The sequence below is a fragment of the Hyperoodon ampullatus genome (genome assembly GCF_949752795.1).
Source record: "Hyperoodon ampullatus genome assembly, chromosome: 9".
In the NCBI taxonomy this organism is placed as follows: domain Eukaryota; kingdom Metazoa; phylum Chordata; class Mammalia; order Artiodactyla; family Ziphiidae; genus Hyperoodon; species Hyperoodon ampullatus.
The window spans coordinates 49951901-49975200 of NC_136922.1; the positions used below are offsets into that span (position 1 = coordinate 49951901).

The 23300-nt window shown below is 39.9% G+C and overlaps 1 protein-coding gene across 1 annotated transcript in view; it reads right to left on the reverse strand.

The window, feature by feature from the left end:
• Window positions 1-23300, reverse strand: part of ASB4 (ankyrin repeat and SOCS box containing 4) — a gene marked incomplete at both ends in the record, with an annotated part of 64609 nt that overhangs the window by 32418 nt on the left and 8891 nt on the right. Inside the window, 3 exons of the mRNA XM_079711826.1 lie at window positions 3947-4140; window positions 21128-21198; window positions 21661-21950. Coding sequence (XP_079567952.1) covers window positions 3947-4140; window positions 21128-21198; window positions 21661-21950 — 555 coding nt within the window. The remainder of the gene's footprint in view (window positions 1-3946; window positions 4141-21127; window positions 21199-21660; window positions 21951-23300) is intronic.

Below are 23300 nucleotides of genomic sequence, written 5' to 3' on the forward strand. Positions count from 1 at the left end.
CTTCATGTACTTTACATGCTAGCGAAGAAGATAGACAAAAAAGTTAACTCATATATATATATGTATATATGTATATATATATATGATAAAATTATAGGTAGTGATATGTTGTGAAGAAAAATAAAGCTGGGTAAAGTGATGGAGAATGATGAGGGAAGAAGGTGAAGCTTTTCACGTAAAGGTTCTGACTTTTGTGCAGCAAAGAAGTAAGCCACCTGAAGATCATGAAGAAAAGCTTTCCTGGCAAAGGGAAAACAGCAAGGGAAAAGGCTCTGAGGTAGGTAAAAACAACCTTGATTTGTTCAGAAAATGCAAAGACAAGCATCAAAAGAGGCGAGTAACGGAGCGGTAGGAACTAGCATTGGTGAGGCAAGCAGGCACAGAAGGTCACAGGAAAGACTTTAACTTACATTCTAAATGTGGGAGGAAGCACTGGGGGTGAAATGATCTGATTCACCTTTTGTAAAGATTACTCAGGCAGGCTGTGTGGAGGGTAGACTATAAAAAAGGAAAATGTAAAAGCAGGAAAATTATTGGAAGTCTGCTACTGTAGCCAAGAAGAAATAATGTGGCTTGGGTTAAGGTGGTCCCATCGTGGGTGGTTTGAAGTGGAGATACCACTTCAGTGGTCAGACCAGAGATATATTTTGATAGCACCAACAGGTCTTCTGGGGTGTGGGGTGTGAGGGAAAGTGAGGCAACACAGATCCCTTCTAGGCTTTTGGCTTGAGCAACTGATAGAACAGAGTTGCCATTTATTAAGACAGAGAGCATTAAGGTGGACTGGAAACACAGTTACAGTCTGGACATGGTCAGCTTGAGATGCTTATTCAATATCCAGTGGAGATGGATTATATATAGTCAGATAGGTGAGCTGACGTTCAGAGGAGCGGGTCAGGCTGGGAGATACAAACCTGGGAGTGAGCACCATTCAATGATCTTATCTAGATAAGATAAGATCACCAAGGTGAGTTTTGATGGGAAAAGTGTGTCTGACTGAGCCCTGGGGCCCCCCAGCTTTTTAAATGTGGAAAGGAGAAACAAATCCAGGAAACAAGACTGAAGAAAGGGCAGTGAAGGAGTAGAAAAACAGCGTGACTTTATAAATGGTCATTAAACCAAGCTATTTATCACACAGTCTGTTCTCATCACGTTTCTTCTTCTTTAACAGCTACCTGTCTTTTTTTAAAAACATACTGAAAACAGGAAGCAAATATCACAAACTATTTCCTTCTGTCTCCTGAAGCGAATCTTCTTCATATCAAAGCTTATCAGCCAACTCCTCCGATTACTGCTTCTCATCCCGTGGGATGCAGACTTCTTTTCATAGAGCCCATGTTTATTTATTCTTCTGTTTATTTTTAATTTACTCAGCCTTAAGGAAAAGATACCTTTCTAGACGTGAACAATCCACCTGCAGGCACTGAGCTCAGTCACCTTATTTTTATTTTGTTTTTTATCTTTTTGATTCCAAGAAAAACATTGATTAAGATTTAGCAAAGTAACCATAGATAAGACTGAATAACTCAGACTTTGAAAAACATACTATTATCATATTATTTTGCTCTAATCTTGTTGTGCTCCTGAAATCAGACCGTATCTTATGATTGGGATAGTGTTTTCACCGAAGGAAATGAATGCTGCTATTGTCATTCAACTGACAAAGAGATTAATCTTGGGGAAGACTGTTGAGGTTTTGCGGGTTTTTTTTTTTAAAGGAGAAAGTGAACAATGACTTCTTCCTCTGTCCAAAGACAAAATTCTGTTTGCTCTGGCCTCAGAACAAGGGGAGGCCTGGATCAGCCTCAGGGGTGGAGGTGAATGGCCCTGGCTACATGGAGGCAGGACTGGAATGAGAAAGGGAGATGGTGATGTATTGATGGGAGTGGTACCCCCACTCCCGAGGCAGAATAAGGTTGGGGGACAGCAAGTGGTGGGTTAGGTTAGCAGAAACCAACTGCATGAGAAAGAATTAGTCAAGAACAATGGGCCTTCCCTTTGCAGTGGCTGCAGGGCAACAAAGCAATGGTGATGAAGCCCTCTCTGGAGCAGCCAGCATACTGGACCATGAGTGAGGATTCCTTTAGTCCAGAGGGAACACCTTTCTACATCCAGTGGCTTACAGAAAGAACAACTGCTTGAACAGAGGTAAGTCACTGCTGGGGAGTCGTACCAGGAGAGGGTATTCAAGGGAGAGACTTCCTGCTAATACAGTCTGTAATGGATTAGAGTTGTTTTACCCTGAGTACATATGTGTGATATTGTCTGTATCCAAGCTGGTGAAACTGGAGGTATGACTACATAAAGGTTTGGAACAGCCCCTGCGGTTGATGGATGGGGGAAATTATTGCCCCCAGCTCCCTTTGCATTTCTGCCTTTATCTCTGCTTAGGTTTCTTAGAGGCCATGTCCCCTTCAAACTTTGGATGGAATTAAGCAGAGGGCTTCAATCTTTCTGTTTCTTGCAGGAAGGCAGTTGCAGAATTATCTTTTCCTGAGTTGTCAGGGTAACGTTCCTTCCCTGTGGGGCAGTGTATTTTTCATAGACCCCCAGTTGGATTCTTGTTACCATCTTCACACTTGAGAGGTCTGTAAGACAGGTAGTGACTAATCATCTGAGAATACAAGATCTTCTCTAATTCCTGACATGTTACATGCTGTGAGTTGCATTCTCAATGGTTACAGACTGATGAAGAAGTTAAGGGGGGAGGAATTTGTGAAGCCAGGTACTGAACATTAGAGTCAACTTCTTTCCCTAACTCTTGGGGGGCCACCTATCCTATTTTGTTTAAGAAGGTATACTATGTAGCATCTCCACAAAAATGTATATCCCAATCCAGTCCCTCTGATGATGTAATTAGTAGAAATTTCATTCATTCTTTGGTTTATAGTTTGCTGTTATATTTAATTTACATAGCTGTGGCTAAATGGTTTTTTGTTTGTTTGTTTTTCTGATAAAAATCATGATTTATTTTACAATCATAGCCCATGAAAGGAAGACAATAGATGTATTTTTCCTAACTCCAAGAGAATCTGAAGAGTCCTTTATACTTGTTGAATTAATTACAGTAAGATCAGTTACAGTTTGATGAGTTAATTCAAATTGAACTTCCTGTAACAAACAATGAGGAAATAAAATTTCTCAAAGCAAACAAGTAAAGCAAGCAGCATTGTCTCAAAATTAAGGATAATATAACAATAAACTATTGTAGTTAAAAATCAAGATGTAACTGATGGGGACTTCTCTGGTGGTCCAGTGGTTAAGACTTCGCCTTCCAATGCAGGGGGTATGGGTTCGATCCCTGGTTGGGGAGCTAAGATTCCCACATGGCTCATGGCCAAAATATCAAGACATAAAAAAAAACAAAAAACAGAAGCAATATTGTAACAAATTCAGTAGAGACTTTAAAAATGGTCCACATCAAAAAGAAATCTTTAAAAAAAAAATGATGTAACTGGTGAACTTTTTTTTTAACATCTTTATTGGAGTATAATTGCTTTACAATGGTGTGTTAGTTTCTTCTTTATAACAAAGTGAATCAGCTATACATATACATATGTTCCCATATCTCCTCCCTCTTGCGTCTCCCTCCCTCCCACCCTCCCTATCCCACCCCTCTAGGTGGTCACAAAGCACCGAGCTGATCTCCCTGTGCTATGCGGCTGCTTCCCACTAGCTATCTATTTTACATTTGGTAGTGTATATATGTCCATGCCACTTTCTGTGTTTTTTTAACTTTATATTTTTTGTAGATAGTTACCAGTAAGCAGGAATTAGGTGTATTAGCTCAGGTCTGTGTTAGCGCAGAAGAACCCTGCTGTGTCAAAGAAGTAATAACGTTGGTGATACAGTAGTACCAGTCATCAACCAGGATGCCCAGTGTGAGGAGGGAAAAAAATGAAGTGAGGAGGGGTTGGGACATCTGGATTGAGAGAGGTGTAAGGACCTGGAGTCACTATGTCAATGAAGATCTGGTAAGGTGTAACTGAGGGGATGACGGCTGAAAAGATAGGAAGTGAAAATAATGGAGCAATGTCAAAAGCCAGGATGCGATAATGAGTGGATGGCTGAACCGGAATGAGATGAAGGTTGTTAGCGTTGAGGAGGTCCAGGAGCTGCGGCTGAGTTTGGCCTGGTAATCTATGTCAGAATTGGAATCCATCCCTGATGATGGAACTAGGGAAATGCACCAGAACTGCAGGACAGATGACCAAGTCCTCAATAGGAAATGACTAGCATTACAGTTGATGGCAATCCTTATAATGGGTAGAAGGTGAATGCATTAGTTCCTGATTGCTACAGTAACAAATTACCACAAATTTAGTGGCCTAAAACAACACAGATTTATTATCTATGGCTCTGTAGGTCAGAAATCTAACATAGGTCTTAGTGGGTAGGATGGTTAATTTTATGTGACAACTTGGTTTGGCCACAGTGCTCAGGTATCTGATCAAACATTATTCTGGATGTTTCTGTGAAGGTGTTTTTTGGGTGAGATTAATCAGTAGACTTTGAGTAAAGCAGGTTACTCTCCACAATGTAGGTGGGCCTCATCCAATCAGCAGAAGGCTTAAGAGAAAGGACTGCAATCCCTAAAGAAGAAGGAATTCTGCTCCAGACTGCCTTTGTCTCAAACTGCAACTTTCCTGTACTTCTGCAATCTCATGAGCCAATTCCTTAAAACAAATCTCTCCTCTCCCTCTCTCTCTCTGTTGGTTCAGTTTTTTTGAAAACTAATACAAGTGTGCAAAGATCAGGAGTCATTGTGATTCTCTTTAGGAGAATCTGCTTTCTTGGGCTTTCCAGCTTCTAGAGCCCAGCCACATTCCTTGGCTCATGCCTCTTCCTCCATCTTCAAAGGCAGCAATGGTGGGTGTAATCTTTTTCACATGAAATCTTTCTGACCTTCCTACCATACTCACATTTCCTCGGACCACAGCCAAAAAAGATTCTCCAGTTTTAAGGAGATGGGCCGATTCAGACAGTCCAATACCATCTCCCCATCTCAAGGTTTTTAATTTTTAATTTAATTTTTTTTTTTTTTTTTTTTTGCAGTACGCGGGCCTCTCAGTGCTGTGGCCTCTCCCGCTGCAGAGCACAGGCTCCGGACACGCAGGCTCAGCGGCCATGGCTCACGGGCCCAGCCGCTCCGCAGCATGTGGGATCCTCCCAGACCGGGGCACGAACCCGTGTCCCCTGCATCAGCAGGCGGACTCTCAACCACTGCGCCACCAGGGAAGCCCTCAAGGTTTTTAATTTAATCACATCTTCAAAATCCCTTTTGCCATATAAGGTAACATATTCATAGATTCCAGGGATTAGCATGTGGACCTCTTTGGAAGGTCATTATTCTGCCTACTGTAGTGAAATAGAATTTGCCCTCAGATGGGAAACTAGAGGGAAGACTGATGTACACAAGGTTAAGTGCAATGCCTGATGCACCAAATGCGAGCTCCCCTTCTAGCTATAAACCCCAATCTCATTCTTCTAAGCCATTATTTCCCAAAGCCTGTGCTGTGGCATATTAGTACTGTAATATTCATTAAAAATAAAAGCTCTGGGGGCTTCCCTGGTGGCGCAGTGGTTGGGGGCCCGCCTGCCGATGCAGGGGGCACGGGTTCGTGCCCCAGTCCGGGAGGATCCCACATGCCGCGGAGCGGCTGGGCCCGTGGGCCGTGGCCGCTGAGCCTGCGCGTCCGGAGCCTGTGCTCCGCAGTGGGAGAGGCCACGGCAGTGCGAGGCCCACATACCCGCAAAAAAAAAAAATAAATAAAATAAAATAAAATAAAATAAAAGCTCTGTAGTTAAATAAATTTGTAAAATTTGTGTCCCTTGGTGTAGTCACAATTCACATTAGCATATGAAGGATTCTGAAAAGTCCTATGGTGAGGAAATCTGTCTAATTTAACATGCATTTTCCCAAACTTATTTGACCTAGAATCAGCTTGGATTATTATCAATATCCCCATTTGGTAAATGAGGGCTGAGATTCAAAGAGGTGAAATCTTGCCCTCCCTCACGTAGGTAGTGAATGGGGAAGGGGGTCAGAATTTGAACCCAGGCGATCTTACCCAAGAACCTACACTCTTAAGACTATACTTGAGTTCATATTTTCGTATCAAGTCATATTTGAGCCCCTTGGCTCGAATACCACCTCTGGTCTAATGGGCTGTGGTGGGGAAGGATCCAGTGCTACAGAACTTAACAACTTAAGCCTTCCCTTCATCAGGGGCTGTGAACAAGGCAGTTCTAGAAGGAGCTGAGGAAGCAGCTGGTTTATTGACTGACATGTCCAGCCTACAGCGGAGAGAGATTCACAGAACTGGGCAACTGGGCAGTCTCAAGATTAAGTTACATTATTGGCAGGATTCTGAGTAGCAAAGGAGAGGCAGCCCCACCTAGTGGAAAAAGCAGTTGCTCTGCATTGAGGTCAACCTGCATTCAAAACCCGGTCTTACCAGTAAGCAACTCGCCTAAAGCTCAGTGCTTTAACCTGCAAATGGAAATAATAGTATTGCTCTCATAGGATAGTTGTGAGGATTAAATGAGAATATGATAAAATGCCAGGCACGCAACAGAAATGCCATATCCAGCTGTTGTTACTATTATTATTACGCTCAAGCGGACCTTCCCCCAGGGCTCTTATTCAGTCTTTTCCTCCTGCCCCAACCCAGGTTAATTCAACTCTGCTTGCAAGAAGTGGATTTACTTCCTGCCTTTACCACTTGGTTCTTTGCTTGGCATGGCCCTCTTAACTGAAGAGAGTTTCAGAGGGCTGCTGGTACTTCTAAGGCACAAGGAACCAAGGCAAAGGACGCTCTAGGGGCCTCCCCGCAAGTATTCAGCCCTCAGTGGCTCTCAGTGGGGGTTGGCTAATACCTCTTCTGACTGCCAGGGAGATGTTTTATCTCAGAAAAGAGGGGATCCACTTTATTCTCTTCCCATTAGCTTTCTAATTAGTAGAAACTTTTTCAGGAAGCTGGCATATGCTAGAATCTTAGCCTCCAGTTCTGATGCTTTTGCCACTTCATCTATTTGGGTGTTTTCTTCGTTAATTTAATAGAAAACTGAGATGGAGGCCCTAGGCTCTTGTTTGACTTAACCATTTTACCTCCAAATCGGCCCTGGGAGTCTCTTATTAATATTGTTTAGATTATCTTCCATAAATTATTACTTATGGAGATTACAAAGAAAACACTTACATTTCTGTTTATAAAGCTGATATCTTTTGCTAAATGGTGTTTAAACTGTTCAGAAGATAATAAGATCCAGCCTCCTCTAAGTAAGAACAAATTAGAGAAGTGATGATAGAAAAAAAATAAAGCAGTGCAAGCCCAAGGAAATTTCATCCTTCAATTTCTGGTTTCAGATGCTGCTAGTTATAAAACAAAGATAAAATATCCAGGCTGAAAACTTACAACTCAGGTCACATATGGCCTTTGATAGGAGAATTTAAAGTAGAGAGAGCCAGTCGGAGAAGGAAACCTATAACACTAATGGGAGAGAGGGCTGGAATTAACACTTTCCTGCTGAAGAAACACTTGGAAATTGTCTGGGGCAGCAGTAAGCAACGCAAATTTAAGAAAATAGACTTAGGATATTCATGTTCATATAGTTGAGACCAAAACAATTAGTATTTGAATTAAAAGAAATTGCTAACAGCTAAGTTTAGTGACAGGGATATTTAACTTGGACCCAGTTGTTTCCATATATTTTAAACCTTGCTATATTAGAAGCAGGAATTAGAAACTGATCAAATTAGAAATTGATCAAATTGCTGTATTAGAAGCAGGAATTAGAAATTTATCTTTTTAATTAAAGAATTTAATTTTAAGGAAAATGAATTAATGGATTTTTAATATATCTTTTTCTATCACTTATCTACACCTTTGTTGGAGCAAAGCCAGAAAACCCAAATAAAGGCATTATACTTAGAAGAAAAATATCAGCTTCTGTGTTAAGGATCTGCTTTGCAACTCTAAACCTTCTTTTTTAAATTTATTTTTTAGCATATATGTAAACATGTATATGCGCATGTACCTTGTATATACTTGCAAATAGCCAGTTTTCTTCTTCACGTCTTTTAATTAAACACACGTTTAATATACCCAGCTATCTTCTCGGGGTTTTTTTCCAAGAAGAGCCTTTAAAATCATCTTGTGATGGTGAAATTTTTTTAAGCTAATGGAATTCTAATACAGCATTTAAACTGCTCTTTTATATAGGTAGTATCACCTTAGCACAATTTTTTCTCCTAATTTTTCAATTAGCCAAAAGTCCCAGAAGAATAAGCAGTATGCAATTTTCAGCAAGGCATTGTAGGACCACCCTGGAGCCCAATTGGTTAGAACGGGGCCTGGTTAAATTCTACCAATTGTGTTAGCTGGGGCCTTATTTAACTACTGAGTTTCCAATTCCTCATCTATAAAATGAAGAGAATAATATGAATAATAAGAACAATCTCACATGGTGGTTGTGAGGATTAAATGAGACATTTTATTTTAAAGTACCTGACATTCCACATCGCAGACACTTATATGTTTCCTTCCTTTCCATTTTCCCCTTCATATGCATATATACCAGCGACATCAATTTCCTTTATATGTAAAGCCAATGCTGTTAACTTTATTAGGCTAGATTTTCCATTAAGCATTTATTCTTATTCATTAGCTAGGAGGACTGATGCACAAAGATATTAAATTATTTACTCAAGTTTAATGAATGAAATTTAAAACCTTTCTCCCCTGCTTAACATGAATGTGCCCTTTTCAGTATGCAGAGCTTTGTTGCGTTTATTCAGAAGCTATTGCTAAGTGCTTAGTTTGGAACACAGGATTCATGAGCCCAGAGACATGGCACTGGTCACCATGACAACCAAAGTAGCTTTGCCCTATTCCAAGCTGAAAGAAGTGATGCGGGATGCTTAACTCTGGCCTGCAGTATACAGCTGGGTGTTCTTTTTTATATCTCTGACTCACCATTGATGCTTCCAATTTTTCCCTAATTCTCTTGAAAAAAAGAAAAAATAAAAAGAATATCATTGCTTCTTTGGGGCTCTGCTTTTTCATCGATACCACCTACCTTCCTTCCTGAATACATTTATCTCCCCATCAGTTTCTGAAGACTTCGGCACCTGACTCACATGATCCCTCTCCACACAAATTCTGGGTGGCTTTAACAATCACTCAGATGACCACTTAATGCCCTGTCTCTCAGTTTCTCGATCTCATTCTCTCCTGTGACTTTCTCCTCCTTTCTGATCTGGTGACTCCCACTTATAGACATACCTGGACTGAGTCATTACCCTGAAACTGATCAGTCTCCAGAAATCACGAATTCCCAAATCCAACTCTCTGAACAAAACTGCCTATCTTTGTACCTTGGTTTCATTAGAACCCCTCTCCGTGATCTCTTTGTCCATTAGACGGTCCTTATACTCCTCCCTTCCCCTTCCTATCCAGCTGAGTTCCATTCTCCATCATTTCAATCACTCTTTTGCCAAAACTTTAAACTATCTCCAACTCTTCATAGCGCCTGCCTAGTGCTATGAATGAACTTAATCCTGAGTGAACCCAATTATCTACTGTCTCAGCACCTGCACCTAAGCAGCTGAGAGCTATATGGCAAAAATCACTACAGATGCAGTGCCACCTGTACAAGACCGGTACCACCATAAAATCAAACATAAAAACTCCATTGGGGGCTTCCCTGGTGGCGCAGTGGTTGAGAGTCTGCCTGCTGATGCAGGGGACACGGGTTCGTGCCCCGGTCCGGGAAGATCCCACATGCCGCGGAGCGGCTGGGCCCGTGAGCCATGGCCGCTGAGCCTGCGCGTCTGGAGCCTGTGCTCCGCAACGGAAGAGGCCACAGCAGTGACAGGCCCGCGTACTGCAAAAAACAAACAAACAAATAAACTCCATTGGGTCCTTGAGACTGCTCAGCAAGCCAATGTTTCTCTACTCAACTTATTTCCCCACCCTCCATAATAATAACTTAAAACCCTTTTAACTTCCTCAATCTTTTAACCCTTTTCCCTCTCTTTTCACTCTCAGATCTCCTCACCTCTACTTTACATAGAAAATACCTTTCAGAGGGAAACTTCCCTAAAGTCTGACTACCCAGTGTCAACTCCCATCCTCTCTCTTTTTTTGCCTCCAACTACAATAGAACAGGTGTTCTTCTCTCTAGAGTCAATCCCTCTGCCTCGTTCTAGATCTCATTCCCCAAACTTCTCAGAATCCTCATACCATAAACTATCTCTCCTCTACACTCTGTCCTCAATGTCTGCCTCACTAGTGAGTTCTGTCATCAGTTTCTTAAATGCTCAGGTTTCTGTTATCTAGAAGAAAAAATTTCTCAGCACCATTTCCCTCTTCATCTGCCTTCTTGCCTCATCTTCACAAACTTTAAGTCTTGTTCACACTCAGACTATCTCTTTTTCATTATCAATCCCCTCTGTTCTGATTTCTGCATCTTCACTCAATTGATTGCTACAGCCTCCTTCCACGTCACTGAATCCAATGGAAAATTTTTAACTCTCAATGTACTAGATTTCTCAGTAGTATTTGACACTTCTGACTTCTCCCTCCATCCCAGCTTGCTCTCTTCATATGGGAAAAGAATAACCCAGAGTTATTTTGACAGTAACAGTCATGGAATTGCCCTGGTTCAAGCACACTTGTCCTCCCTAGTTCTAGTACTTGTTCTTTATTGAACATTCAATAAACATTCAACAATCAACAACCAATATGTATTATGCACGGGCTATGCTGAGAAAAACTCTGTTCTTATGAAACAGAGTTTAGTGAGGGGTGTAACACTAATAAAAGGATTAAGCAAATAAAATATAGGGGCCACAAAGGAAAATTACAATGTGCTATGAGAATACAGAATAACATAGGGACCTAACTTAGTTTAAGGGAATTCAGGAAGAATGATCTTTGGAACTGATGTCTGAACTAAAGCCTTAAGTGGTCTAGAAGTTAGCTCAGCCAGGCAGAGCATTCTAGAATGCATGTATACCACATTTGCATTCCAAGTCCTCTTCCCCACCTGGGAGCCTAGAATACTGGCATCCAGGCCTTGGCCCTCCAGAAAGAAGCCAGGTGGAGATTTCTTTGGAGAATCTGACCAGCCTAAGAAAAAAGATATGAAGATACGATGTCACCAAGTCCTCAAATTACAGGTCCCATTAGATCCCCTAGAGTGAAGTCAACAGTCAACTAACCCCACTCATACACATAGATTCCAAATCAGTGTTTAGTCACTCAATTTTAAATATCAGCAGACAGCCAAAGATTACAAAACATCTAAGGAAAGCCTTTAAGATGGTAGAGACAATAAGCAACTAAGAAAAATAATTGGGAGTAAATCTCCTAGAAAGTAGAGCATTAAGATAAAGCAAAGTAAAACAGGAGAGACAATATAAGACAATTAGAAGAACAGTCCAGAAGGTACAATATCCAAATAATAGCAATTCAAGGAAGAGAGCATACAGGAAACAAAAGAAAAGAATTCAGGTAAGAAATAATTATGGAAGATTTCTCAAAACTGAGAGACCTGCACATTTTGGGGTTGAAAGAACCCAGTACAACAGGTGAAAATCAATCCATCAAGGCACATCATCATGGAATTTCAGAACATCAAAAAACAAAAAGAAAATCCTAAACCTCTCAGAGAGGAAGACAATAAGTCACAAAGAAACCATGAGGAAATAAAATGGTCATGGAGAAATGCCTTCATCATTCTAAAGGAAAATGATTATCAATCTAGAATTCTGTGCCAAGTCAGGGTAAAATAAATGCATGAGCAGTTTCTTGTGCCCCTTCTCAGAAATAACTAATGGAGGCCCAAACAGGCAACAAACCAAGATCTAGAAAGACCCAGGATCCAGGAACAGGAAATCTAACATAGGGAGAGGCAAAGGGACTCTCCAGGATGATGAGAGAATGGAGATTTCAGGATGACAGTGGTTGGAATAGAACTGAAGTCTCCAGAAGGGACTTTTTTCAAGAAAATAAAACTGATTAGATACCTGTTAAATTGAAATATTTTCAGAAAAGATTAAAACTATTGGCAAAAGTTTTGGGGTTAAAATAGTGGTTAAAATAAGTTAAAATAGTGATTCATTAAAAAAATAAGCAAATTAATAAAATAAGACAATTAGCTCCAGGGAAAACAAAATGTTGTACAAAGAAGGAATGGTTATCCTAGTTTAGTACAAGCCTCATAGTTATAATGTCATTATATTGTGAGGATGGAGGATAGGAAAGATACTTGTATGGGGAGGGCAGGGAAGAAAAGGAGCCAGATCCATCTTCCATTATGATAAATCAATAGATTATCAGAAAACTGTTTATGTTGCTACTTATTCTTTTCAATTTTATGCATAAATAAATGGTATTTATTTAGCAATATGGAGATAAATATCCAACTAATCAGCTAAAAGAAATGAAAGTGGTTGCCTCTGAGGAGCAAGTAATCAAGAAATACATTTTTTGTAATAAACCTTGAATGTGGTATCCTCTTAATGTCTTTTAATCAATTTTTATATTTCTTCCACCCTTTGCTGAATACATTTTCTAAGTCCCTTAAATTTCTTGTGGTTTTGTAAATACATCTTTTCTTATTATAATTTCTCACTGCTTGTTTCTGGTATATAGAAATACCAGATTTTTGATTTTTTGATTTTTGTATATTGATCTCAAATGCAGTACCTCTTCTGAATTCAGTTATGAATTCTAACCATTTGACCTTAAATTTTCTTGTTTTTTTTAATCTAGACAAACATATAGTGTGAAATAATGGCTGTTTTGCTTCCTGCTTTCTAATCTTCTTACATCTTATTTTTCTTTTCTCTTTGTGTCAGCTAGGACCTCCAGGACAAAGGTGTGAGATGTGAGAGCAGCAAACTTATTCCACTCCTGATTCTCAAGGGGAGGCTTCTAAAATTCACTACTAAATAGACCATCAACTTTACAAAGCCCTGCTTAAGGCAATGCCTTCCCAAGTGTGCTATGATTTTACATGGGACATTCTTTACTGGGCTGGAGCGCCTGCTGCTTGACTGGACGTGGGAGATGACCTGCAAACAAACTTCAAGTTCATTCATTCAGAGCAGATGAATTGAAGATAATGCTTCTAGAAAAAATAGCAACCAAAAGACGAGGATTTTTAAAGTCATTCTCTGCCATTTGAGAAAAGAAGGTCTCTGGGTTGACAGAGGTCAAGAATTTGATTGCTCATTATTTACTGTTACTATTACCTTCTATGTACAGCAAGGGATTTTGGCCTTTTTTTTTTTTTTTTTTTTTTGGCGGTACGCAGGCCTCTCACTGTTGTGGCCTCTCCCATTGCGGAGCACAGGCTCCGGACGCGCAGGCTCAGTGGCCATGGCTCATGGGCCCAGCCGCTCCGCGGCATGTGGGATCCTCCCGGACCGGGGCACGAACCCGCGTCCCCCGCATCGGCAGGCAGACTCTCAACCACTGCGCCACCAGGGAAGCCCTGCCATATTTTTTATAGTGATGAATTAATTTTTATAGTGATATAAAAGTTCCTTTAAAATTAAATTTAATAAGTAATGTCAATTTAAAGAAAATATTAAATTCTTATTGTACAAGTGTATGTCCCATACAGCATATGGGACAAAAATCCCCAAGGTTATTTGCAAGTGACTAGGAGGGTCAGACTTGTACTATTACAATATATAACCTAAGAGATGGAAAGACAGAGGGTGATGGACTGGTGAGAGAGGTGTCTGTCAAGCAGGCATATCTATTTCTTGGCTAAAGTGAAGTCCAATGACATCTTGCCTTACTGTGTTCACATCATTGAATAGGGAATTTCCTAACGTGCAGGTAACTCGTGCCACTGTCACACCAAGTAGCAGGGGACAGTCTTTTAAAAGCCATGGTCTCCTTTACATTGCCCTCATGCTACATTCTGCTAGGAAACATTTGAATTTTTATGGCTTTCCTGCAGTAACAAATTTTCCTCCAACTGTCAGGATTTGCTTCATGCAGAGAAAAGCAAGCAGCTTTCATTTTCCTCTTACGAAAGGGAGTAGGTAGAAATAATATGCTGCTTTTCGGACAGCTAAACCTGACCTGACTCTCTTTATTTGTAGGGAAATGCAGGATTCACCGAAAGGACATTTTCACTGAGGTAAATAAGCCTTCTCAACTGATGAACACTATTATACTAATACCAAAGGAAACAAAGGCCAGAAGATGGGGGGCATTAAGTAGAAAGGCAAACAAAAAAATAGCAGACAAAATCCAGCCTGAGGACAAAGCAGGCTCTGCAACATTGAAAAAATAGGGGGAAATCCTTTAAGAGAAAATTGCATGCAATTTTTTGGCCTCAATTAGCCTTTTCCACAAAGAGCACTTTTCCACAAAGAGCCCATTAAATAGCAAATGAAATTACATCGGTTTTCAGTTGCCATGGCATTGGTTTTCCTCTAATGGACTTCTCTGGTCCTGAGTTTAATGTTAGCCTGACTTATTTTCCTTGTCTGTGTGCTGTCTCAATTCCCTCTGTCCAGCTACAAAGTGATGTATGTAACTTCTCAAAGTGTCTATCACATAATCCTGGAGAGAGAAAATTCATCCCTCAGCTATCTCCCTAGAGACTGAGAGAGTAAAACTGACCAACAGCAGCATTTAATTAACTGTGAACATAACAGTTTCCATTTACTAGATGGCAGTAGTTCCCTTCCATGCACTCAGGGCTCCTGGAGTCATTCCCAGATCAGTCAGAGACCATTTATTGAGTACTTCCTATGTGCCAAGCACTGTCTAAGAAACTGAAGACATAAAAATGCAAAAGAAAGGCTGCAAGATGCTGACAGTTTTCTAGAATTTCCAGACTAGAAGATTACCTCCAAGCACTTCTCTTCTCCTTTTCTCTTTTTCTCCAATCATAAAATGGGTGAAATTTTACCCAATTACCTGATTTACAGTTTTATTTTGTTTTGAAATATTTTCTAGGTACCACACTTAAAAAAAACACTTATTCTAAGAGTAAGGATCCGACATAACAAATTTGCTTTTTTGAAGTTACTTAGCTACAGCTAAATATTACTTATGCTATCAAGTTTGACTCATAATTCAGATATTATTTTCTGATATGCATAATAATATATAATTTTTAGAAAAATAAGTTTATGCAGTTCATACACTCCTATGAACTTATTTGTAAAAAATCTTTCTATGTCAATAAACATTCTTTTACAATATCATTTTTGACGTCTGTATGGTATGGAGGTAACAGCTTAAATTTTTCTATTATATATAAAAATATTTTTAAGTATTTCAGTAATATAAATGACTCTGAGGGCAAAAAGAAATCAAGCAACTTTTTTGAGACTCTAGGTACATTAAAAAATTAAAAATGCCAATATATATCTTTTAAAATTGTGGTATATTTTAAATGTATTCCTTAACCAAAGCTTTTATTGCAAAAATATAAAACAAAACACACTATAACTACACTATTTTGAAGATTCTCATAGAATTAGGAGAAGTCTCAATTTCTAGTGTACTACAGATCACGTGACCAAGCACAATTCTGTTACATGATAAAAGTCTTTCTTTCTCATCAGTTATCTCTGACTCAGTGTATAACCTTGTTTAGAGATATATCCAAAGTCTGAATTTGAGGCCCTACATCAATGAGAACCCTGAGTCAAAAGGTGCTGAATTAGTCCCTAATCCTAGAGGCAGAATTTCTGAGTTTAAAAAGGTTTTAAGCTTTTGATATTCCCCTCAATCGTATGCATTTTCACTCCATTAAGCCTGTGTGAGAGCACTGCCCCACGTGTTTGTCAACATATGTATTATCATCTTTGATATCTTTGTTAATGTAATAAACACAACAAAACATCTAATTCTTATTTTTAATTGACACTTTACTGATTACAATACAAGTGATCATTATGTTACCTTTATTTGTCGTTTATATGCTCGCCTGTTTTTTTCTGAAATACCTATTCCTGTTCTTGGTCCCTTTGTGCTTTTTTTTCCCTCTTAGCTGTTACCCTCCTAACTTTAATTTTTAAAGTTTCTTTACACAGTAAGGATATGAGCCCTTTGTCATATAGTCCCAAATATTTTTCCCTGTTTTATGACTGCTTTTTTTTTTTTTTTTTTCGGTACGCAGGCCTCTCACTGTTGTGGCCTCTCCCGTTGCGGAGCACAGGTTCCGGACGCACAGGCTCAGCAGCCATGGCTCACGGGCCCAGCCACTCCGCGGCATGTGGGATCCTCCCGGACCGGGGCACGAACCCGCGTCCCCTGCATCGGCAGGTGGGCTCTCAACCACTGCACCACCAGGGAAGCCCTATGACTGCTTTTTAATTTTATAATCTGTTTGCCACACAGATGTTGAAACAAACGTTTTTGTGTTCTCTAATTTATCTTTCTTGTTATGGCTTCAGTCTTTGATGACGTGGTGCTAAAGGGTCAGTTATCTTTAACAGACTTCCTTCTACTCTTCCTCTCCGGTTATCAGTCCAATTCCTTGTGTCAGCCTACAAGGGGTGTTGCTCAGTCTCCTCCTACCTCTTTACTCCTCCCTCTCTAGGTAGGTCTCCCTCTGTCGGCAGGGATAAAGCACATGGGGAATAACTCTGGGAAAGCTGTGTGGTAACACCTCTGAGGAAAGACGAGGTCGGGAGCTCACTGTTAGTCCATGGTTGATGAAAAGGCAGCAATATAAAAGATCAATAACTAAACAAATATATAATTTCTTAACTTTCCAAAAATTTTGAAGATAAACAGCTTAAAAGTTTAAATTAATTAGTTAAAATGTAGATTAAAAAAAACTAAATCTAAAAATAAATGTATAAGTAAATATGAAAGGTGGTGATAGCCCCATGCAGGAAGGTAAAGTGGATAAGCTCCAATGGATGCCTGTCCTTCTCCAAGCATCTCTGCACTAGGCCCTTCCTCCCAGGGCAGGCAAGAAGGAGAAAAAGCTGGGGTGATTTTTTTTTCCCTTTAGTTCTCACAGGTTGAGAAGACCATAGCATCTTCAAGCATGTCCTCCCATTCTTTCCCCATGACCTTTCCATATCTTCCCCTCTCTCATCCAATTTCCAGTCTTTCTGCTCTCATTTTGGCTGATGATTTTGTACCGGATAAGGACTCCCTCATCTTACCACAACCAAATCTACAAGTGCTTTGGCATTAAAACCATCTTTTACTTTGGCTCACCTGCTGAAAAGGAGGATGTGTCTCAAGGTCTCTGGATTTCATCCCATCTCAGCTTCTCTAAGATTTGGACCTTTCAGTCATCCTGTTTCATGCATCTTCAACTGTTTGCTTTCCATAAATCATTTCCTTCAGCGTACAAACATTTCCTTTTTTTTTTTTTTGGTTGCACTGGGTCTTCGTTGCTGCGCAGGGGCCTTCTCTAGTTGCGGCAGGTGGGGGCTACTCTTCGTTGTGGTGCGCGGGCTTCTCATTGCGGTTGCTTCTCTTGTTGCAGAGCACGGGCTCTAGGCGCGCGGGCTTCAGTAGTTGTGGCACACGGGCTCAGTAGTTGTAGCTCACGGGCTCTAGAGCGCAGGCTCAGTAGCTGTGGCGCACGGGCTTAGTTACTCCACGGCACGTGGGATCTTCCTGGACCAGGGCTCGAACCCATGTCCCCTGCATTGGCAGGCGGATTCTTAACCACTGTGCCACCAGAGAAGTCCCCAAACATTTCCTTTTATCTTCAACTGTAGATAATAGTCTCCTGTGACAAACGCCCCCCCCACCCCCAAACCCCCTTCAGCAATCATGCTACTCTTATGTTCACATTTGCAGCCAAATTTCTTTTAACAGTTGTCAGCATATGCCATCTCTAGTTTCTAACCTCCCATTCACATCTTCTGATCTGGCTTCTACACCTACCATTTCACCAAAACTACTTTTGTCAGTGGTAACTCTGTCACTTAATCTAATGAACATCTGATTAAACCTCTCAGTAGCTATCAATACAACTGACCACTCCCCCATTCTTGAACCTGCCTTTTTCTTAGTTTCTCTGATGCCAAAATTGCTCTTGGATTTTCTCCAACTTCATTTATCAATCCATTTCACTCTTTATTTTTTTTTTAGTGTGGAGTATATTTTAACACATTCTTAGAAATAAAGAATTATAGAGGAAAGTGGTTATCACAAGGAAGAGAAATCAAAACCCTAGAATAATTTCACTCTCTTTTATTGCCTCCTCTCCATCCTGCTAACATCGAAACATAAGAATTTGTCAGAGCTTGGTCCTAAGTTCTCTTTTATCTCTCTACACTGTTTATCCAGGTGAGTTAATTGATTTCCTTGGCTTCAAATACAATCTATAGGCCAATGGCTCCTAAACTTACTGCTTTAGTTCAGAGCTCTTTTCTGAAATATATACTTTTATATCAAGTGCATCCTTGACTTACTCACTTTGATGTCTCAAAGAGGTCTGAAACCTCTCATGTTTAAAACTAACCTAGAAGGACTCACCCTATGTGCTTTTGAGACTTGATATAAAGCAACCAAGGCAGTGGAGGATTAGCAAAAAATAGATATATAGATCAATGGACCCATACTTATTTGGCCAATTGACTTTTTTTTAAAGATTTTTTTAATGTAGATCATTTTTAAAGTATTTATTGAATTTGTTACAATACTGCTTCTGCTTTATGTTTTGGTTATTTGGCTGTGAGGCGTGTGGGATCTTAGCTCCCCGACCAGGGATCAAACCTGCACCCTTGGAAGGTGAAGTCTCAACCACTGGACCACCAGGGAAGTCCTGGCCAATTGACTTTTGAGAAAAATATCAAAACAATTCAATGGTGAAAGAATATTCTTTTCAACAAATGATGTTGAAACAACTGGCCATCCATACACGAAAAAGATGAACTTCAACCCGTACCTCACACCATATGCAAGAAATAACTCAAAATGAATCAAAGACATAAAAGTAAAACCTGAAATTATAAAACTTCTAGAAGAAAAACGTAGGAGAAAACCTTTGTTACTTGGGTTAATCAAACATTTCTTAGCTAGAACACAGAAAGCACAAACCATAAGAGGTAAAAATTGATAAACTGAATTTATCAAAATTAAATACTTCTGCTCTTTGTTTTTGTTTTTTTTCTGTGGTGCGCGGGCCACTTACCGCTGTGGCCCCTCCCGTTGCCGAGCACAGGCTCCAGATGCGCAGGCTCAGCGGCCATGGCTCACGGGCCCAGCCGCTCCGCGGCATGTGGGATCCCGGACCAGGGCACGAACCCACGTCCCCTGCATCGGCAGGTGGACTCTCAACCACTGTGCCACCAGGGAAGCCCAATACTTCTGCTCTTTTAAAAACACCGTTAGAAAAATGAAAATCCAAAGAATGAATTAAAATATTTGCAAAACACATATTTGACAAAGGGCTAGTATCCAAAATATATTAAGAACTCTCACAGATCAATAACAAGAAAACAACCATTTAAAAAAAAAACCAAAAAGCAGCAAAAGAATGAACAGATATTTCACCAAAGTGAACACACAGCTGGCAGATAAATACATGAAAACATACTCAATGTCTTTGGTCATTAGAGGAATTCAAATTAAAATCATAATGAGATGCTATTAATACTTATTATAATGGCTAAAACAATTTTTAAAAATCTGACATTACGAAGTTCTCACAAGGATGGAGGATAACAGGAACTCTTACACACTGCTGGCGGAAATGCAAAAGGGTACAAGCACTTTGGAAAACAGTTTGGCAGTTTCTTATAAACTTACCATACAACCCATCTTCCCATTCCTAGGTGTTTACCCATGTGAAATGAAACATGTCCATACAAGAACGTGTATGCAAATGTGTATAGCAGCTTTTTTCAAAATTGTCAAAAACTAGAAGCAATCCAAATGCCCCTCTACTAGGGAGTGAATAAGCTGTGTTACATCTATACACGGAATACTATTCAGCAGTAAAAAGGTCTGATTTACCAGTGAGTGCAGTCACATTGATGAATCTCAAATGCATTATGCTAAACTGGAGAAACCAGCCTCAAAAGGTTACATATTGTATAATTTAATTAATATGACATTCTGAAAAGATGAAACTAAAGGGACAGAAAACAGATCAACAGTTGCCAGGGGTGGGGGGCGAGTGAGGGAATTAACTACCAAGGGCATCGGGGGATTTTTTGAGATAAGTGTGGTGAATGGTTTCATGACTATCTATTACTCAAAAACAGTGAATTTATGGTATATAAATTATACCTCTGTAAACCCAACTTAAAAAAAAATGGTATAATGATCTTCCCCACATACATGCTTTTCCCCCAAGTTTTCCCATCTTAAAAAATGGCATCACTGGGCTTCCCTGGTGGCGCAGTGGTTGAGAGTCCGCCTGCCGATGCAGGGGACGTGGGTTCGTGCCCCGGTCTGGGAGGATCCCACATGCCGCGGAGCGGCTAGGCCCGTGAGCCATGGCCACTGAGCCTGCGCGTCCGGAGCCTGTGCTCCGCAACGGGAGGGGCCACAACAGTGAGAGGCCCGCGTACCGCAAAAAAAAAAAAAAAAAAAAAAAAAAAAAAAAAGGCATCACTATCCAGCCATTTTCTAAAGCCAGAAACCTGGCAATGATTTTTGAAACTTTCTTTTCTGTCACCCAGCCCCACCCCCACCTATATCAAATCCATCTCCAAGTCCCACCAATTCTGCTTCTAAAACATATTGAAAAGCCATTTTCTAATTTTCCTATCCAAGCTTTCCCCTTAGTGCAAATCATCATCCCCCTCACCTACACTATTGCAGGAGTTTCCCTGCTGGTCTCCCTGCTTCCATTCTTGGCCTTCTCCAACCTAGCTTATGAATGACCCCATATTGATGATCTTAAGTGAAAATTAAACCGTGTCATTGCCTTGCTTTAAACTTTTCAGTGGCTCCATTTCTAAACCCCACACTCGGCACCCATCAGGCCATATATGATCTGACACATCCAATGTAATCTGGCGGCACTACCCTCTACCCTCTTATCACTCCCACCCCTCCCCCATGATATTCTGGCCATACTGGCCTTCTTCCATGTGTTGGATATTCCAAGTTTTTTGCTCCCCTAGCAACTTTGCACATGCTATTCCCTATCCCTAGACTCTTCTCGTTTGCTCTTGTTTTTAATGGCCAGCTCCTTCTCATTATAAAGCTTCAGCTTAAATATCGTTATCTTTAGAGAAGTTTTATACATTTTATAATAGTTTACTCCTGACGTTCTCTTTCATAGCACCTTATTTTGCTCCTTTCCCAATTTACAGTTATGTATTTATAATTTATTTCCTCAATATTTATCTCCCCTACTAGAATATAAGCTCCTAGAAGTCAGAAACTATTTTCTCTTTTTACTTTCTTAGCACATTACCTGACATCAGAGAAGCTAATAAATATTTGTTAAATAAATGTGTTAATTACGAGACTCCTGCAATTAAAACAGTAATAAGAATTCAATGTGATCATCACTGAATGACTGGGGCCAACATAACTATCTCTCTACATATGTTTAGGGCCCCCTGAATTAGGCTTAATGAATAGAGATACATACTACATTGCTGGAGGTAAGTAAGGGTCACCATTTTTCAAAACCATGACTGGGCAAGTAGATGACAATGTCAGCCACCCAGAAAGGCTAAACCAATTGCTTGGCACAGAGGATGGAGCTTGGAGTCGTACAGAAGTGTAAAGCTGTGTGTCCACTTAAGGAGTAGCAATTGAGCTTTGCTCCACGGTCACAGAGGATCTTAACACAATCCAAGTTGGCCATTTCACAAGCCACATGAAGAGGGGTTTTCCCATTAGGTCTACAGTTGATTGTAGCATTGTGGTCCAGTAGCACCAGAAGACATTCCACGTGACCAAACAAGACAGAAAGATGCAGGCCCGTGGCCCAGGAAGACTTTAATTTGTAACTAGGCAACCAATAACCTGAAAAAAGAAAGGGAGAGAAAGTTTAACTTCTTGGCCTAGGATTTCTCCCTGTGAGAATTAGTGAGGATTTTTACAAAATATTTTACTTTCGTCACATTTATAAAATTGGGGGATGATTTGGAAGTTGTAAACTAGTGGCTGATGGATCTGCAAATGTTTAGCTTAGTGGTGTATTTGGATTACTTAAATGGGACAGGGGCTCTCTACTATTCTGTATTATCTTGGTCCTTCATTTACTTTACCTTCCTGGCTGTCCAAGGCATTTGTGTTTGAGACCTTCATTTATGTGATTGCATTTTATTTTACGTGATGATTTACATGACATTCTTATTAAAGAATTTTTTTAACTCCCAATCATTGTCTTGAATGATTCCAAAGCTGTTACTTACAAGCTTATAATTTTCATTCCATCACAGTTCTTTTTCCCTCTAGTTGTTGCTATTGTCAAGCTAAGGTATGAATGTATTTGATGTCTTTAGAAAATTTGTCACACCAAGATTTTATTTGCCTATCAGTTTATACAACACCTCTTTCCGAAGAAGAATTAAGAAGAATTTATAGCAGCTTATAAATTTTACACAAGATTTTTTTAATGATCTAGAAAATAAGGGCAAAGGAAAAAATAAGGAAGGAAAATAAAAAGAGGTCCAGGGTCAGATAGATACCCAAAATATAAACTGTGTTGTATATATGCTAGAACCACACTGTAAATTTGCCTTTGAACTTCCCAGCAGCCAAAATAAACAGGAAAACATGATATGCTGCACAATTAACTATGCCCACAAGCTATACACAAATTAATTGGTCAGGAGAAGCATAATTGTTCCTAGAACTGAGATCTTAAATAAAATTTTTCCATTAGTTGTTGGAAATCTCTCTCTCTCCTCCCACCCTCCCTCCCTCTCACCCTCTCTCTTTCTCTTTCCTTTTCCCCTCTTACCTCTGACTTCTAAACACTGAACTAGTCCTTTTTTCCCAAGTGTCCAATGATTGCCATTTTGACAAGCTATAACAAAGATAACTTTATAAATATTTTTTTCAATGTCAATACCCAGAGCCAAGACATTAAGCTCACTATGAGTGGAGAATGGAAACTAGGTTCAGAAAGATGAAATATTTAATGGCAAGATGAAGATGCAGATATAGCTCAACAGCTTAGAAGAGACTCTAGGGTGGAAACAACAATATAAATTTTAACATGGATAAGTCAGAAGTTTGTTTTTACAATAGGTTGTAAAAATTCCACTACGTGAGTACAAAGTAAGCAGATTATGAGTTTCTTTTTTTAGATTTTTTTTTTGAAAGATCGTCTTTATTTATTTATTTATTTAAAATTTTGGCCGCACC